At 34.5% G+C, this 19,025-nt stretch overlaps 1 protein-coding gene across 1 annotated transcript in view; it reads right to left on the reverse strand.

The window, feature by feature from the left end:
- PFDN1 (prefoldin subunit 1) overlaps positions 1-19,025 on the reverse strand; it is a 54,771-nt gene that overhangs the window by 24,767 nt on the left and 10,979 nt on the right. Inside the window, exon 3 of the mRNA XM_033095695.1 lies at positions 4,768-4,852. Within this exon, the coding sequence (XP_032951586.1) occupies positions 4,768-4,852 (85 nt within the window). The remainder of the gene's footprint in view (positions 1-4,767; positions 4,853-19,025) is intronic.

A 19,025-nucleotide genomic window follows, 5' to 3' on the forward strand; every position in this document is an offset into this window, starting at 1 on the left:
AATACATCACTGAAAGCTTACACTTATCTCAAGGATTCCAAATAGTTGAGATTCATAAGGCAAAGCGTCAGGAGTTGAGCTCTAGCTTATCTGAATGCTGAATCTAAGGCTTCCTGACTATAAAAGAAGTCCACAATTATTTCCCTCTCATCCCCCAAAATGTGAGCAAAAATATAGGATGTATTTTCACTCTATATATCTCCTCAATCGATCAACAAGGTTTTAACTCAACTTTAAGTAAAACTGAATTTTCTAAAAAAAATAAAAAATAAAATAAAATAAAAAGACCTCTACTTTCTCTTTGTAGCAGTGCTGTACATTTCAAAAAGATTACTTTTACAAAGACAGATGAGACGCATAGTCATAATTCCAAATCCCAATTACATTCATGCCATTTAAAAAAATTATGCTTTTGTACTTTTATAATAACAACATATTCTGTATTACGTATTATATACTTAGCCATTGTCTTTAAAAAGTTATCAACATTCTTTAAAAATAGAGCATTCCCTCAGTGACATGAATAACATGGTTACTCTATCATACTAAAGCCACTATTTTATATTTTCTCTTGAACAGAATCAGCATCATTGGTCTACTAATTACCATTAGGATGAAAAGGTGATATTCCTCCCAGAACCTGATCTATCATCTTTATAAACATAAAAATCTATGTAACATTATCACATTGTGAGTCTGTTGTGAAATTATTTCCTAAACAACCCCCATAAAGTGATTATAGTCTGAAGAATAACCCAACATACGGGTATTAAAATATAAACATGGAGTTCTAAAAAGAAAGACTATCTTCCCAAGGTTAAGACAGCATTTGTCCTTTACCTTTCTAGTAAGTGAATAACTCTTTCTCAAGGAGACATGAGGGCAAGGTTATAGTATCCCCATCTTTGCTACATGAGAGGAAAGGGCCAGTAGGTGAGGCCACCAGGTTAGCTGACAATGTAGGCACAGCATAACAGTTATCAAAAGTTAAACAAATTCTAGGTAAGCTTTGCACTCGTAAATAAAGACTATGGGAAAAAATCTGGAGAGGGCAAATATAAAGAAACAGTAAGAAGACAGGGAGACTAGGAAATACTAATGGAAATGGGCTCTCAGATTAGAGAACCTGAAATCAGACCAGCACGTAGGTCATGGAAAAGTTTATGCATAGTGTAATTTCTGTAGACTCTTAGTAGAGGGGAGAGGAGGCATAAACACCATAGGCCAAGTTAACTGCTTTGATCAGAAACTGGACCTATGGACCCAGACCAAAAACAATCTTACTCCTTTAGAGATGAAAACATGCTAAATAGAAACAGCCTGGCCTTTGCCTGCAGAGTTATGGATAAATTGTGCCTCCCCAACTTAATTGTAAGGTATGAGGCAGAAATTAACAATGCTGATGATAATTAAATAGGATTAATATGAAACAGGTTACACTGGCAAGAAATAATAGAGCCCAAAAGAAGACCATATATTTGAAAGGAGCAACACTGGGAGGCTTTGGGAAAAACTATTTAGAGCTCTGACTCTGTATCAAGCTTCCCAAGTTCACAGGAAACCATATTTGTAATCACTTCAACTGGTACTCGCTCATATGCCCAAATTCCCACATTATGCTATGAAACTAATAAAATATTAGGGAGAACAAGGAAAAAGCACCTAATTTAAGATTGAGGAATCAGAAAAAGCTTCTCAGGAGAAGTAGCCCTAAACTAAGATCTTAAGGATTAATAAATGGAGCTGGTAAGGGCATGAGGAGGAAGTTCCCAGGCAGAAGGAACTACTTTTGCAAAGACCTAATAGAAACAAAGAAAGCACAGCAAGTTCTAAAAACAGAGTATTTCTGCATGACTGGAACATACAGTGTAAGAGAAGGCAGAGGAAACTAGGGAAATGGGAGAAACAAACAGGACTCGTTTCCTAAAGAACCTTAAAGGTATGTAGCCCATTTGAAATTAACGATAAGAACAGTGATGGGTTTTACACAGAGGAGTAATATAATCAAATTTAACATTTTAGAAAAGTCATTCTAACCTAAATATGTTAAAAGGATTGGAAGGGATAAAGCTAGAGATAGAAAAACCAGTTAAGAAGCTACTCAGAATGATGGGGCAGCTGGTTTAAAGGTGAGAAAAAATTCCTGAAGGAAATATCATTGAATAGAGAAAAGAGGGAAGAAGTAATATTCAGAGATAATAAGAATTTTCCAGAATTAATGAAAGACACCAATCCTCACATTCAGGAAACCCAACTTAACCCAAGTGAAATTAAGAAAAAAATAAAAAGACTAAATTCACACCTAAACATATCCCAGAGAAACTACAATGCATGAAAAAAAAAGAGAGAGAGAGAATATCAAAAGAAGCCAGAGAGAAAAAAAACAAAGGAACAACAGACTGATAGATGACTTCTCAACAGCAACAATGGAAGCCAGAAGTCAATGGAATGTTATTTTTAAGAGTCGAGAAATTCCTAAACATATAAAGCAAAATGAAACATATCATCTTAACTATGTAATAATGAGCACTTACAGTACAAAGATACTAGTCTCTAAATACCAATAATTAACTAAATAAGCAGAACAAAATCAGTACAAAATGCAGAAAATCTGCACACTACAATTAACAAAGTGTATGTGTGCATGAGTGCACATGTGGGTGTGTGCACACATTTCAGGTAAAAGTAACAAAGCTATACAGGTATGGCAATGGCAAAATACAGGATTACTTCATGGAAGTCAGATACTATTAAAAATACAGGTTAGGACAGTATTAGAGAGTATACTTAATGTAAAGATAGGGATCATGCAATAATCGAATGTTGAGGTAATAAGGAACCTACAATGGAAGAGAAATTGGAAAACAAGAAATTGAATATAAACTAGATACATATTACTACAGTGGAAAGATAAAGTATCAAATGATGAGAAACAGGAAATACAGAATAATTCCTCTTTATTAAACAAAAGTGTGTCTATATGTGTATGAATGTGTTATGAAATAAAGTTTGGAACAATACACACCAAACTGTAGAGGTGACATTTGAGGGTGTGCAAGAGGAGAAAGTTGTATTTTCATTTAATCTGTTTTATTTTTTTGCATAACTGTTTTTTTTATAGTGCACTTATATTGCTTTCATAATATAAATAACAGTGAAATGAAAGATTCAAAAGAAAAAAGACAAAATAACTTCATAGGGTAGAGGCTAGAGTTTAACTCCGCTAGCTTTTTGTAGCTATAATTAACATTTCAAACAGGTACTAACAAGCCAGCTAATCTACTTCTATTATCTGCCAGGTAACAAACAGGATACTTTACCAGTATTTGAGAGACTCCATGAAAGGAAACTTTTGGAAAATAAATTTCCTAAAACTCACCAGAACTGATTAATTTGCTAAAATCATCATCTGTGGCAATTTTACCTGGATAATTTTTTAATTATAAAAGTTAACACAAACTTATTACAATTTACATAACACAGAGGTTATAAGAAAATTATATACACATTACTTTGCATCTTGCTACTTATTCATCAGGACAATTTTTAGATATATTTACTCACAATTGCAAAAACACATTTTTTGTTATCTCCATGAAACAGTTTTGATTGAAGTTAAGATTCTTTTGTTTGAAAACAAAAGAGGATATACAATTCAATCTATAACAGCTGCACTGACAAAAATGATAAAATCGGACACAATAACCTGATTACTGCAGGATAACAATTTTCTTCTCAACTGTTGTTTGTTTGCTTATTTGTTTTGTTTTTACAATACGTCTTTCTAAACTATTATTAAGTTTGTTTAAATCTCTTATCAAGTGTGTTTAAATCATCAGCAGTCAAACAAAAATAAGCCTAAGTAATCTAAGACACTACATGCTCACCAGGCGATGCCAAGTCAGTGCCCCTGAGGAAATCCCCAGGAGGATACAGGGGGTGTCTCACCAATTCAGCAGAGGGCTGAGTCAGATTCTGAACCACTGCCTCAAACAGTACTCACACTAATTAGATAAAGTGACCTATGAAGTCACTGCATCCACCCCCATCTCAGGAAATCTTGGTCCCAAAGAAATAATAACCAATTTTTTGTTCAATCCAACTTTTACTATATACAGGATGCAGCTTTCACCAAAGCCCAAGAAAAATATCTCATCAAAGGTCTTAATGTATACGGACATTTTAATAAGAAACTCCAATTTTGCCCGGTTTTACTAAGTTACTCTTACCTATCTTTTTCCCTACCTCAAAAAAAAAACACAAAAAAACATTTTTCTCACTGCGACACCATCCTTTAGGCAGTTATTTAATAATAGTTATGGCTTACTACTCAGTCCGTGTCTAGAACCCAATCTATGTTAAAGAAATTACAATATGTAAAAAAAAGATGTATCAAGAGCTTTAACTACTATTATCATTACCCATGCTCAGGCCCTTCCATCAGAATATTTGTTTAAATATATGTTGCATTTTTATTTTTGTTTTTTAAAGAACAGAGATGTTCATTCAAAGGCAATGGAGAAAATACATTCAGGTTACCAGCATGCTATCTTCTTCAAAATTCCGTACAGTTTCAACAGACTGTTTTTTTCGTCCTATACACTGCCAGGAATATGACTGCTTCATAGCTCTAACCCATTAAGAAAAAATGAAAGTTATGTGACATGACCTTGGCAGGCATACATTTTAATTTAATATAATACGGTGACATCATTATTTTTTTCCTAAAAGTTGACTACTTACTGTCAATATTCACTTAAAACTTACTTCCAATTCTTTAATTTTTTCTTCAGCTATTTTCTGTTTCTCTAACAGCTGGTTGTGAATTACCTCCTTGGACTGAAGAATAAACCTACAAAACACAAGAAAATTGAAGATTAAGCCACATGGCCACTATATTCTTCAAAATTAATAGCTATATACCACAAATATTAAACTAAGAAAGCTAGAAGACTAATCTCCCAATTCAGAACTAATAAAATGCATTATTATGTTAATGTGACAAACTCAGGAAATCACAGGTTTAAGCATTCTTGGCTGAAAACGAATAAAAACTTAAAAGTACATTCTGCCTTCTCGTCTAAGAAGGGAATCAGGCTTCAAGTAAATTCACAGATAAAAGAATAAAAATAAAGGAATAAAAATTTATTATAAGCTAAGAGAAAAGTTAAACGATAAAAATCCTCCACAATTTTTATTTTTCCAGTTATCTATACCAACTTTTAGATGGATATTTTTTAAACAATATTTGTAAATTAGAGCTCCCCCTCCAATCTGCTTTTATTTTTATTTTTTTGTAACAGCAGTAACTCATGACCTTTTAAAGTCACAATCAAGTACTGTGTTAGGATCAATGCATTAGTGTTTATATGAGTTCCTAACACAAAAAGCGCTGTATAAAGCCTAGTATCTTTTATTATTATTTCCAGGGTGTATAATACCTCTGAAAAGCTCAAAAGGCACAAGTGGAAAATTCCAACTTTTTCCATTTTACAGTCAGGCATATTATTTACAACTGATGAGGGTGGAAATATGGGGAAGCTTTAAAAATTAACACTGAATCTGTTTGTGACTTTATGTTCATAATTCTTGCTGTGGGGAAAGGAAGAACAAACTATTTTATAGCCTCAAGTAAGTGAACTGAAATATTTCCCTTCCACTGGAACCAAGAGAAAACCTCAATTCCTCAAATCCCTTTCAGGATTGTCCAACTAGACTATAATAGATTTCAATTAAACATTACAATTAATTAAGTGAACTGTTTCTTCCCTTTGTAACATAACTTCAGATTTTCTAACAAAGAACTAAACACCATCTCTTAACAAAAAGCCAAAGGAGAAAACATATCAAGGTAGCAATAAGCAACTCCCTCTACCAACCTCACAAAAACAACACTGTCTAAGTGAGTCTGTTATTATAGATACACCACAAGTAAAAACAGACCAAAATGGGCAACTCTAGCTTTGCCCAGAGACCTGGGAGAAAGCTGCTATCTCCCCCTCTTCTTCATGAATACACCGTGGCATATATGTTAATACCGTACAGTGAACTTCTCTTTCACTCCACTAATTAATTATTAAGCCTGTGTCCTGATGTGGACAGTCCAGATAATTTAACTGATGATCCTAGTCTTCAGTAGTAATTTGATCCTTTGTAAAAATCTTACTCATATATTTACTGCAAAGACAGCCTACATTCAGGCAAGACAAGGATTACTATGTAACCTTTTGTGTCCAAATATTATTAGTCCAAGAGACAGGTGTTATTTCTAAGATTCTGGTGGTTTACAGACTATTTTTCTCAGAACTAATTACATACTTACAATGGTTTGACTTACTATTTTTTAACTTTACAATGGCACAAAAGCAATCCACATAATAAACTACATGAGACATTCAACATTTTATTACAAAATAGGCTGTTAGATGATTTTGCCCAACTGTAGGCTAATATAAGTGCTTGAGCATGTTAAAAGTAGGCTAGGCTAAACTATGACGTCCAGTAAATTAGGTGTATTAAATGCATTTTCAACTTAATGATGTTTTCAACTTACAATGGGATTATTCAGACATAACCTCATCTTAAGTTGAGGAGCATCTGTATTTAGTATAGCACTTGAGGAGAAAGGTTGTTTTGAACTAAACTAAGTCTCAGTGTCACCTTGTAAAAAGTATTATAAATCTAGGTCCAAGAATCACCACATTATGTCATTACATGCACAATTTTACTAAGAAAGTCTTTTAGCTATGAAACCTTTTTCAGAGGAAATTATACATTTTTTAAATAGCACTGATTGCTGACCAGTGAGTAGTATTCTCAAATAATAGGTCATCAGACATTATCTTTATTAGTCTGGGAAATTTTCAAAGCTAAGATTAGAGGTCAAGTGGCCTCTACTTAGGTGGCCTTTAAAAATAAAGTATCTGAACAGATACTAAATCCCTTGAGCAGAAAATAAAATTACTAGAAAGCAAGAACACTCAACAACAAAAACATGTTTTTCCATGGCCACACACCCCTGAGGTAGTAGCTATATTAGACTGTGCCAATTTCAAAGGCCAGAGATGTCACCAAAGCTGGCCAACCTACTATATGCCTAAGGACATCTGAGCCATGAAAGTTTTAAACAAGGATGAGTATTGAGTAAACTCAAATGTCTACCTCAAAAAGTAGTTTACACAGTCAAAATTCAAACAAAAAAGTTATGGGAAATTTGGTTTAGTCATCAACTTTAAAAATGCCAAAGATACATGGTATGGAAATCAGAAAAGGCTTTGAGAAACATTTGGATTTCTGGGAAAAGTCTTTAGAAAACACCATATCTGTTATTAAAAAGGCACTGAATTATCATAGGCTATTTTGAAGGTAAAGGATATATCATGACAATGTAATTATGAATCATATAAATAAATAGTTATGTATACAGTTTCTCAAAGCAGAGAATCTCACAGAGATCTGCCTGATAGTTTAGAAAGCCAAATAGTAAAGGATTCTGGAGTTCAGAATGTGCCACAAAGGAAAAATAAACCAGGAAATTATTTTTATATGATAAATGATACACACAGAATGTGCTTACAATACTCAGGATTACATAATCTAGACTAGAGTCACTGCTTTGTAAAAGGCCTCTACATTGGAAATCAATGCCATGTGGCCCTGCACTGTCAACTCTCAAGGGCTTGTAGCCTGTTGTTTCATTTCCTCATTTATTTATAAGTGTGCTATCTGAAAAACAATTTTGTGATGGCCTTTGGTTTTGTTTATTTGAGAACCATCAGAGGCTGTGTTCCGAATTGGTACATGACTTCCAGTAGGTTCAGGTGCCCAAAACACAATCCAGGATTGGTGGCAATGATGTCTTCAGCGTTCCCTTCCAAAGTATGGTCACCTGGACATACACTATTCAGAGACAATAATATGCTCATGATAATACATTTTGTTTGGGTGGGAAATTTTTAGAGGATGTCTGAAAACATATTCTAATGGCATTTAGGGTATCCACAAATTCAATGGCACAGAAAAGGCTGAATAAAAATGAGCCTATCTTGCTTCTTTGCCTCATTCCACTGGTGATGGAAATTACTTGCATGTGTGCACAAAGATACACATGCAAAAAAAATTTTTATTTCGTAACTTTAGCAAGAAGCAAAGGAGGGAGGGAAGGGGAAAGGAAGGAGGAAGAGAGAGGGGAGAAACCTAAATCCCATAGTAAACAAGCAATTAAAATATTATGGTACATCCATAGTGTGGAATGCTGAATAAGTAGAGATTTCTGTGACTGGCATAATGCAGAGTAGATATCCTAAACACTTTCTGATTAAAAACAAAGCAAAAAAAAAATATCTTTTTTAAACATTCTCTTGAGTAACCACAGATGAAAGATTTCACAAAGGTCCAAAATGTAGTGAAATCAGGAATTCTGGAAGAAAACAAAAAACTGAAGAGTGTCTGCTGAATTCTAAGGACCTAGAGCATCCACACTGGCACAGAAATAGAATATAAAACAGGAGGTAAAACCTGGGGCCATCCAAAGTAAGAATGCTGTTAGGCAAACCCTTGATGAAAGCCAGGTTCCCAAAGGGTTCTACATTCAGTCAAGAGTGAGGAATAAATAAACTTGCCTCTCAACAGAGTAAAATAGAAGAAACTTGTCTATGTATATATACCTTGGTAGTGAGCAAAATGAAAAGACAAAAATGTCCCCTAAGAATGTGTAACCATAAGCTGGCCTTCTCATGGGTCGTGATCCAAATTTAATCTAATATATGGGCCAGAAAATCTCAAGCACGGAGTTTAAATTACAACGTTCCTAATTAGGCCTGAGTGGCAAAGTTCAAGTAAACTTGAAGACAGTTTAATAAAATTAAACTAAAACACAGAGAGGAAAAAAGATGTAAAAAAAACAAAATAAACAAAACAAAAAAAACAGGGTACAACATGCAAGACCTGAGACAATATTGAGCAGTCTAACATATGAGCAATTAAAGGTCCAAAAGAAGAGAGAATGGAACAGAAGAAACATTTGAAAAGATAATGTACAAGAATTTTCTAAAACAAATTTTAAAAAAACAAACAAAAAAAACCCTAGACATAGCATAATTAAACTACTGAAAACCAAAGATAAAGAGAAAATCTTGAAGGCAGCCACAGAAATGACACATTACATTTAGGGAAACAAAGGGAACAGTTACAGCAAACTTCTTGTCACAAACTATGCAAGGCAGAAGACAATGGAATGACATTTTCAAAGTACTGAAAGAAAAAAGCTATTAACCAGCATTACATACACAGTGAAAATATCTTTCAAAAATGAAGAGTAAATTCAAACAAACAAAAGCTGAGTTTATTCTGCCAAATAAACACCATAAGAAATGTTAAATAAAGGCAGTTCTTCCAACAAAACAAGTATGATCACATATGGAAACAAAGAAAAGTATGGAAACAGTATAAACTAAGATGAATAAAATAGACATTTTTTCTTATTATTAATCATTTTAAAAGATAGCTGACTGTCTAAAGCAGGAATTGGCAAACTATGGCTTGCAGCCTAATCCAGCCATGCTCATTTAAATGTTCACATAATTTATCCAGCTGCTTCCCGTAACAATGGCAGAGTTGAGAGATTTATGACAGAGATATGGCCAGAAAAGTCATTTTACTGGTTATGAAGCTAAAAATATTTACTATCTGACCCATTACAAAACAAGCTTGCCAACTCCCAATCTAACGCAAAATAATAATATATTGTGGGCTTCGTAACTTATGTAAAATGTATAACAATAAAAAAAGGAATGGTGGAAGGGATTTCACATGTAATATAAGATGAAGTGGTATGGTATTATTTAAAGGTAGACTGAGATGAGATAAAAACATACCTTAGTTAAAAAAAGGACAATCACTAAATTAAAAAAAAAAAAAATACTGGGGACTAATAACCCAAAAATGAAGGTAAAATAGGATCATAAAAAATACTCCATCAAGGGGCAGCCGGTTGGCTCAGTTGGTTAGAGTGCAGTGCTCATAATACCAACATTGCCGGTTCAATTCCCACATGGGCCAGTGAGATGCGCCCTCCATAACTAGAGTGAAAACAATGGCTTGACTTGGAGCTGATGGGTCCTGGAAAAACACACTGTTCCCCAATATTCCCCAATAAAATTTTTTTAAAAAGGCAGAAAAAGAAGGGAAAATGAGTAAAGAACAAATGAGACAAATAGAAAATAAGAAGTAAGAAGTTGGTAGACTTAAATCCAATCACAGCAATAATTACTTGAAATGTAAATGATCTAAACAGCCCAATAAAAAGGCAAAGATTCTCAGAATGGATTAATTGGCATGACCCAACTATTTGTAATCATCAAGAAATCCACTTTCAATAAAAAAAACAGAGAGAGGTTCAAAGTAAAAGCACAATCATTTCCACTAGGATGGCAATAATCAAAAAGCCAGATAATAGAGGGCCGGGCAGTCCCAACCTGTCCGTAGTTTGGTGTTGCCATCTGCCTCATACTGCAAAGTAGGGAGCTTGTCTTCTGGAAAAACGAAGTCATCATCTCCTCTGAAAAAGCTTCCTACATAATTGGCTTTGGCATGTTCCAAGAAAAGGAGGGTAGGGATTGAGGCCTCATGAGTGGGTTTTCAGTTGAGGCAGAAACCCAGTTTTCAGTTGAGGTTATAACCCAGAAAGTCTAGAGTGAGGTATGTTTACCTCCAGAACTCATCACTGTTAAGCCAGTCTGAGATTCAAGACAGTCATAGAAGCAGATTCTTTAATAATGAAATAATAATACAAATAAAAAAGATAGTAACAAGTGTTGAAGAGGATATGGAATAATTGGAAATCTCACACATTGCTGGTGGTGCATCTGCTGTGGAAAACATTCTGGCAGCTCACAGAAATGGTAAATATAGTTAACATATGACCCAGCAATTCTACTCCCAGGAATACAGCCAAGTGAAATGAACACACATATATATGCACAAAAACTTGTACATAAATGTTCAAAGCAGATTATTCCTGATAGCGAAAAAGTGGAAACAATTCCATCACATGATGAATGGATAAATAAAATGTGGCATATCCATACAATGAAATACTATACAGCATAAAAAGGAATGAAGTAATGACACACGCTACAACATGGATTAACCTTTAAAACATAATGCTAAGAGGACATAATCCCATTGTATGATTCCAATTACATGAAATGTCCAAAACAGGCAAATCTGTACAGACAGAATGCCTATATGGCCAGGAGAAGGGGAGATTATGGAATAACTGGTAAAGGGTTTAGGGATTCTTTTTGTGGTGATACATATGTTCTGGAATTAGATAGTGCTGATAATTGCACGATCTTATGAACATTCTAAAATCTACTGAATTGTCCACTTTAATTCAAAATGACTGAAAATTTTAATTTTATGTTATGTGAATTTTAATTTTAAAAAAGCCAAATGATTTAAATGCACTTCATCAAAGAGATAAGAATGACAAAAAAACTAATGCTCAACATCACTAGTTATTAAGGGAAATGCAAATTAAACCCATGAGGAGATACCTTTATACACTTTTAGATTGGCTATACCTAACACCAAATAAAAGCAATACCAAATGTTGAGGAAGATGTAAAGCAACTGCAACTCTCATATAGAGCTGACTGGCATGCAAAATGGTACAGGCACTTTGGAAGAGTTGGGCAGTTTCTTATAAATTTAAGCAATCACTCACCATTCAACCCAGCAATCCCATTTCTAGGTTTCTACCCAAAAGAAATGAAAACATATGTCTGCAAAAAACTGTACACAAATGTTTATGGTTGTTATATTCATAATGCCCAAAACTGGAAACAATTCAATATCCATCAACTAATAAACAAATTGTGGAACTATACAATGGAATGCTATTGGGCAATTAAAAAACTAATTACTGATACACCAAACGACATGGAGAAATCGCAAAAGCATCATGTTAAGTCAAAGAAGACAGACACAAAAGGTTACATACAATATGATCCTATTTACATAACATTCAAAAAAGGGCAAAATCACAAGGACAAAAAAAATCAGATGAATAGTTGTCAGAAGGTGGGGGTAAAGAAGACTTTCTACAATTGGACATGAGAGAATGTTTCAAGGAGATGTAAATATTCTATAACCTGACTGTGGTGGTAATTACACAACAGTATATATTTGTCAAAGTGTACAGAACTTACAACTAAAAAGAGCCAAGTTTACTCTATGTAAACTGTACCTGAAAGAAAAAAATATCAGGAAATGACTATTTCCAACAAAATGGAAATAACAGATTAACAAGTATATTTGAGACTCGATGTGACTAAGAAAAGAATAACATTCATTTTTTTTGAATTATGCATAAAACTGGGCAGATACAAATCAAGAATTACTGATAACAAAAGAACAAAATTCTGGAAATGAAAAGCAGTAAAAATAACTACGGTTACAATAATTAGTTAAGGAATACACAAGATAAAAAGATGTAAAATGTGAAATCAAAAACATAAAACATGGGGGGAGCAACAACGTTGAGCTTTACAATGGAATCAAACATAAGTTATTACCAACTTCAATAGACTATTACAGATATAAGTTTCTATACATAAGTCTCATGGAAACCACAAAGCAAAAACCTACAGTAAATACACAAAAGATAAAGGAATATAAGCATACCACTAAACAAAGTCATTAAACCACAAAAGGAGAGCAAGAGAAGGAGGAACAGAGAGGAACCATAAAAAACTGCCAGAAAACAATTAACAAAATGGTAATAAGCATATAACTATCAATAATTACTTTAAGTGTAAACAGACTAAATTCTCCCATCAAAAGACAAAGAGTGGCTGAATGAATAAAAGAAAAACTAAAAAAACCACAACCCATCTAAATCCTGTCTACAAGAGGCTCCCTTTAGATGTAATGACAGACACGGGTTCAAAGTGAAAGTATGAAAAAGAGATTCCATGCAAATAGAAACCAATAGAAAGCTGGAGAAGTTATACTTGTATCAGACAAAATAGACTTTAAGATAAAGACGCTAATAAGAGACAAAGGAGGTCATTACATAATAATGATGAAGGGGCCATCCAACAAAAGGACACAGCATTTGTAAATATTTATACACCCAACATAGGAGTACCTAAATATATAAGGCAAATAGTAACAGATCTAAGGGAGAAATAAATAGCAACACAATAATGGTAGGAGAATTTAATATTCCACTTACATCGATGGATAGATCATACAAACAGAAAATCAATAGGAAAACATCAGCCTTAAACAACACGAGACTAAATGGACTTTCCAAAAGCAACAGAATAAACATTTGTCTCAAGTGCACAATGGAACATTTTCCAAAACAGATCATGTTAGGCCACAAAACAAGTCTTACTAAATTAGACTAAAGAAGACTGAAATCATAGCAAGCATCTTTTCCAACAATAGTGGTATGAAACTAGAAGTTAATGACACAAGGAAAACTAAAATACACAAATATGTGAAGATTAAATAACATGCTATTAAAGAACCAGCGTCCAAGAAGTAGGTCAAACTGATGGGTCAAAGAAGAAATCAAGAGAGAAATCAAAATTAAAGAGAAATGAAAATATACCTTGAGACAAATGAAAATGGAAATACAACACACCAAAATTTATGGAATGCTGCAAAAGCACTTCTCAGATGCAAGAAATACCTACCTCACTCAATAAAAAAGAAAAGTCTCAAATTACCTAACTTTGCACCTCAAGGAACTAGAAAAAGAACAAACAAAGCCTGTAGTTAGTAGAAGCTTTAAGGAAATAACAAAGATTAAAGGAGAAATAAATCAAATAGAGGCTAAAGACAATAGAAAAGACCAACTAAACTAAGACCTGGTTTTCTGAAAAGATAAAATTGACAATTTTTTAGCTAGACTCACCAAGAGAAAGGACTCAAATAAAATTAGAAATGAAAGGGAAATATTACAACTGATGTCACAGAAATATAAAGGATCTTAAGAGATTACTATGAACAATTATATACCAACAAATTGGACAAGAATAATTGATAAATTCCTAGAAACATAGAACATACCAAGACTGAATCATGAATACAAAATCTGAACAGACCAATTACTACTAGGGAATTAGCAATCAAAAACCTCCCAACAAACAAAAATCCAAGACCAGATGGTTTCACAGGTGAGTTGTACCAAACACTTAAAGAATTAATATCAATCCTTCTCAACTTTTCCAAAAAATAGAAGAGGAGGGAATTCTTCCAAACTTATTTTATGAGCCCAGCATTACCAATACCAAAACCAGATAAGGATGCCACAAGACAAGAAAATTACAAGCCAATATTCCTGATGAACACAGATGCAAAAATCCTCAAATATTAGCAAACCAAACTCAACAATATTAGCAAACCAAATTCAACAATACATTAAAAGACTGTACCCCATAATCAAGTGGGACTTATTCCAGGGGTTCAACATACACAAATCAATGTCATACACCACATTAACAAAATGAAGGATAAATATCATACGATCATCCCAATAGATGCAGAAAAAGCATTTGACAAAATTGACAGAAAAAGATGGCAGAAAAACATCCATTTATAATAAAAACTCTCAACAAAGCAGGTACAAAGGAAACATATCTCAGTATGATAAGGGCTATCTATGACAAGCCCACAGCTAATATCAGACCCTATGGTGAAAAGCTAAAAGCTTTTCCTATAAGATCAGGAACAAGACAAGGATGTCCACTCCCGCCATTTTTATTCAACATAGTATTGGAAGTCCTAACTAGAGCAATTAGGCAAGAAAAAGCTATAAAAGGCATCCAAATCAGAAAGACACTGTCATTATTTACAGAGGAATACCCTACACTCCATCACAAAACTGTTAGAATAAATGAATTCAAGTAAAGTTGCAGGATACAAAATCAATATACAAAAGTCTTTTGAATTTCTATATACTAATAATGAATGTTCAGAAAGAGAAATTAAGAAAATAATCCCATTGGAGTTCTGGGCAAGATGGCAAAGTAATTGAAAAATTAAAAATAAATAAAATATTAAAAAAAAGAAAGAAAGAAAATAATCCCATTTACAATTGCATCAAAAAGAATAAAATACCTAGGAATAAATTTAACAAAGGAGGTGAAAGACCTGTACACTGAAAACTCTAAGACATTGATGATAGAAAATGAAGAAGACACAAATAAATGGAAAAGTATTCTGTGCTCATGGATTGGAAGAATATTGTTAAAATGTCCACACCTCCCAAAGCAATCTAAAGATTCAATGAAATCCCTATGAAAATTGTAATGGCATTTTTTGCAGAAATAGAACAATCTCAAAATTTGTATGGCATCACAAAAGACCTGTATTGTGTACTTGAAAGCTGTTAAGAAAGTAAATCTTAAAAGTTCTCATCACATGAAAACAAATGTGTAACTATATGTGGTGATTGATCTTAACTAGATTTGTTATCATGGTGATCACTTTACGATATATACAGATATCAATCATTATCTTGTACACTTGAATCTAATATTATATGTCAATTATATCTCAATTTAAAAAGAAATAAATACCAGCTTGGGCATTCATAATATATATCATCCAAAATATATACACAGGGTACCAAAAAAATGTATACACATGACTTGTATGCATATTCATCTTGTTATCGGTATATATTATCACAATTTTAATAGTTTTTTCCTTTCTTAACATGTGTATACATTTTTTGGCACCGTGTGTGTGTGTGTGTGTGTGTGTGTGTATTATCACCAGACACATCAACAGGAAAATGTGACCCAGAGCCAAGAGAAAATTCAGTCAATAAAATTGGACTCAGAAAGGAGAGAAATAGTGCCATTAGCAGAGAAAAGCTTTAAAATGCTGTAACACAATTAAAAATTAAAGGAAGACACGAACTTAAGCAGAGAAATTAAAGATAAAAAAGAGTCAAGTGCTACTTCTCATGATCAAAATACAGTATTGAAAGTAAAAAAACATGGGCCGGCCCAGTGGCTCAGGCGGTTAGAGCACCATGCTCCTAACTCCGAAGGCTGTCGGTTCGATTCCCACATGGGCCCGTGGGCTCTCAACCACAAGGTTGTCAGTTCAATTCCTTGAGTCCCGCAAGGGATGGTGGGCTCTGCCCCCTGCAACTAAGACTGAACACGGCACCTTGAGCCGAGCTGCCTCCCAGATGGCTCAGTTGGTTGGAGCGCGTCCTCTCAACCACAAGGTTGCCGGTTTGACTCCCGCAAGGGATGGTGGGCTGTGCCCCCTGCAACTAGCAACGGCAACTGGACCTGGAGCTGAGCTGCGCCCTCCACAGCTAAGACTGAAAGGACAACAACTTGAAGCTGAACGGCACCCTCCACAACTAAGATTGAAAGGACAACAACTTGACTTGGAAAAAAGTCCTGGAAGTACACACTGTTCCCCAATAAAGTCCTGTTCCCCTTCCCCAATAAAATCTTTAAAAAAAAAAAGAAAGTAAAAAACATTCACTGGATAAGCTTTAATGCAAATTAGACACTGTAGAAGAAAACAAAGACAAAGCAATGGAACTACCAAAATGAAGTGTGTGAGGAGAAAAAAAAAGCTATTAAAGCCATGAAAAGACACGGAGGAAACTTAATGCTTACTGCTAAGTGAAAGAAGCCAGTATGAAAAGGCTATATATTGTAAGATTCCAACTATGGCATTCTGGAAAAGGCAGAACTACAGAGACAGTAAAAAGACCAGTGGTAGCCAGGGGTGTGGGGAGGGAGGGAAGGATGAATAGGTGGAGCACAGAGGATTTGGGGAAAATGAAACTATTTATATAATCCTGTAAGGGCAAGCACAAGATATTACACATTTGTGAAAACCTATAGAATTGTAGAAAGAATGAATCCTAATGTAAACTATGGACCTTTATCATAATGCATCAATTTTCCTTCATCAATTGTAACAAATGTACCATACAAATACAACATTTTCATATAGGAAACTGGCAGGTAGGGGGAAGCAGTATGCATGAGCTCTGTGTACTTTCTGCTCAATTTTTCTATAAAACTATAAAACCTACAACTGCTCTTCATTTAAAAAGACAAACCAAAACAAAACAAAACAAAAAAAAAAGAATTTGGGGACGTGTTAAAAGGTCACAGGAAACAGCCAATGGCCAAAGTGGAACTATTTGAGCAACAAAATAATTTACGTAGTATTAAATTTAACTAAATTTAACCTAGAAATACTGCACCTACACCTGCCATACCTCAGGCAAAAGAAATCTACAGAACATAATACATTCAAATTTAACTCTGAGGGATGTTGCTAAATCTTGGTACTATGCTAGCCATCAACTACTCCCTATAGTTATAAACCCCTCCTGCCTTTTCTCTCCCAATGCTCATACTGCAAGCATTATGCAAGGCTGTTGGCTAAGCTATGCCTACCCAAAGTCAATCAGAGAAATCATTTATTTTCAAGGCTTCAACTTGGCTAATGACCCTCAAAATAGTATCAACCCTTACCACCTACACCATGTCTGCATCATCTCAGGGTCATTTCTACTGGTATGTTCCACAGCTCCTCAAATTCAACGTGTCTCAAATTGAATTCACTTTATCTACCCATACCAGCATTCCCTAAAAGCAGTTTCCCCATTGCAACTTCAGCTTCTATCAATGATATCACCACTTGCCCACTCACCTAAGTGTCAAACCTGGAGATATTCTGCTTCTCCCCTATATTCCCAATGTATCACTGATTCATCACTTTCTTTCATACTGATCCTCTATTTCTCTCCATTCCACTTTTGCCACCTTAATTTATACCCTTGTTACTATACTCCTGAATTACTTCAATATTTTCCTATCTGTACTCCCTGCTTAAACTCTCCTTAATTTACCCTAAATATATTACCAACAATTTTCATGTAGCTAGCCCTCAATTGTTGGTCACTGTAATGATTGATTGTTGTTGATGAATTTAGCAGACAATATCTATTCTTCTTTCCTTGTTGATAGAGCCCCAGTTTGGTTTGGGTACCCTCCACTTTCCCAAGTGACTCAGAGAAGTGAATCCTGGGATGAATTTTGACTGGTTTTTTCCCAATCATGGCAGTCCCATCCCCCCAAGATATAAGCCCAAACACGTGGCTTAGTTCTTGTCATGAAATGTGAGAGGTGGCCCTTTTGAAAACTTCTGGGAAACATTTCTTAGCTCCTACAAAGGTGACACAGAAAACATAGTACTTTCTAATTCTGGATGTTGTTACGTCTGAATGAAATCCTTGTAACTCCTTCGGTCAACATGAAGATGAAGCTGGCAAGCACGGGGGGAAGGTAGAGGCAAGAGTACTGCAATACGTAAGTGGAACTGAAGCCCAACACACAGTCCCTGAGGAGGCCTGATATACATAACATGGATAAATTTCAGAAGCATTACGCTTAATGGAAGAAGCCACACAGAGGAGTGTATATACTATAACGATTCTACTTACATATTCCATACAAAGTTCTAAAATAGGTAAAATCAATCTACAGTGATAGAAATCAGATTATCGGTTTAGAGAAGGATTTGGGGAAGGAGAAAATTGACTTGGAAGAGGCAAGATGGAACTTTTTAGGGTAATGAAAATGTTCTATTTTGTAATTGCAGTGGTGGTTTCATTTGTCGAATTCATCCAACTGTACTCTTTAAATGAGTGCACTTTACAATATATGAATTATATCTCAATAAAGTTGATTTAAGAAAGATAATTAGTACTACAGTATGCCAAATAGTTGTAAGTGCCATAGAGAAAAATAAAGCCAAAAAAAAAAAAGTACAAGAGGCAGGTACTCTCTTTGGGGGTGGAAGTACGGGGGTGGTGTGTAATTTTAAAAGGTCATGAAAGGTCTCAATGCCTTTTTAGTAAAGACTGTAAGTCATGTAGACATCTGGAAGAAGGGTTCAGGAAGAGAGACCAGTACCTGCAAAAGTGTTTGTCCTTTTCAGTGATTAAAATGGAAAACCAC

The sequence above is a fragment of the Rhinolophus ferrumequinum genome, chromosome 24, assembly GCF_004115265.2.
Source record: "Rhinolophus ferrumequinum isolate MPI-CBG mRhiFer1 chromosome 24, mRhiFer1_v1.p, whole genome shotgun sequence".
Taxonomy (NCBI): Eukaryota; Metazoa; Chordata; class Mammalia; order Chiroptera; family Rhinolophidae; genus Rhinolophus; species Rhinolophus ferrumequinum.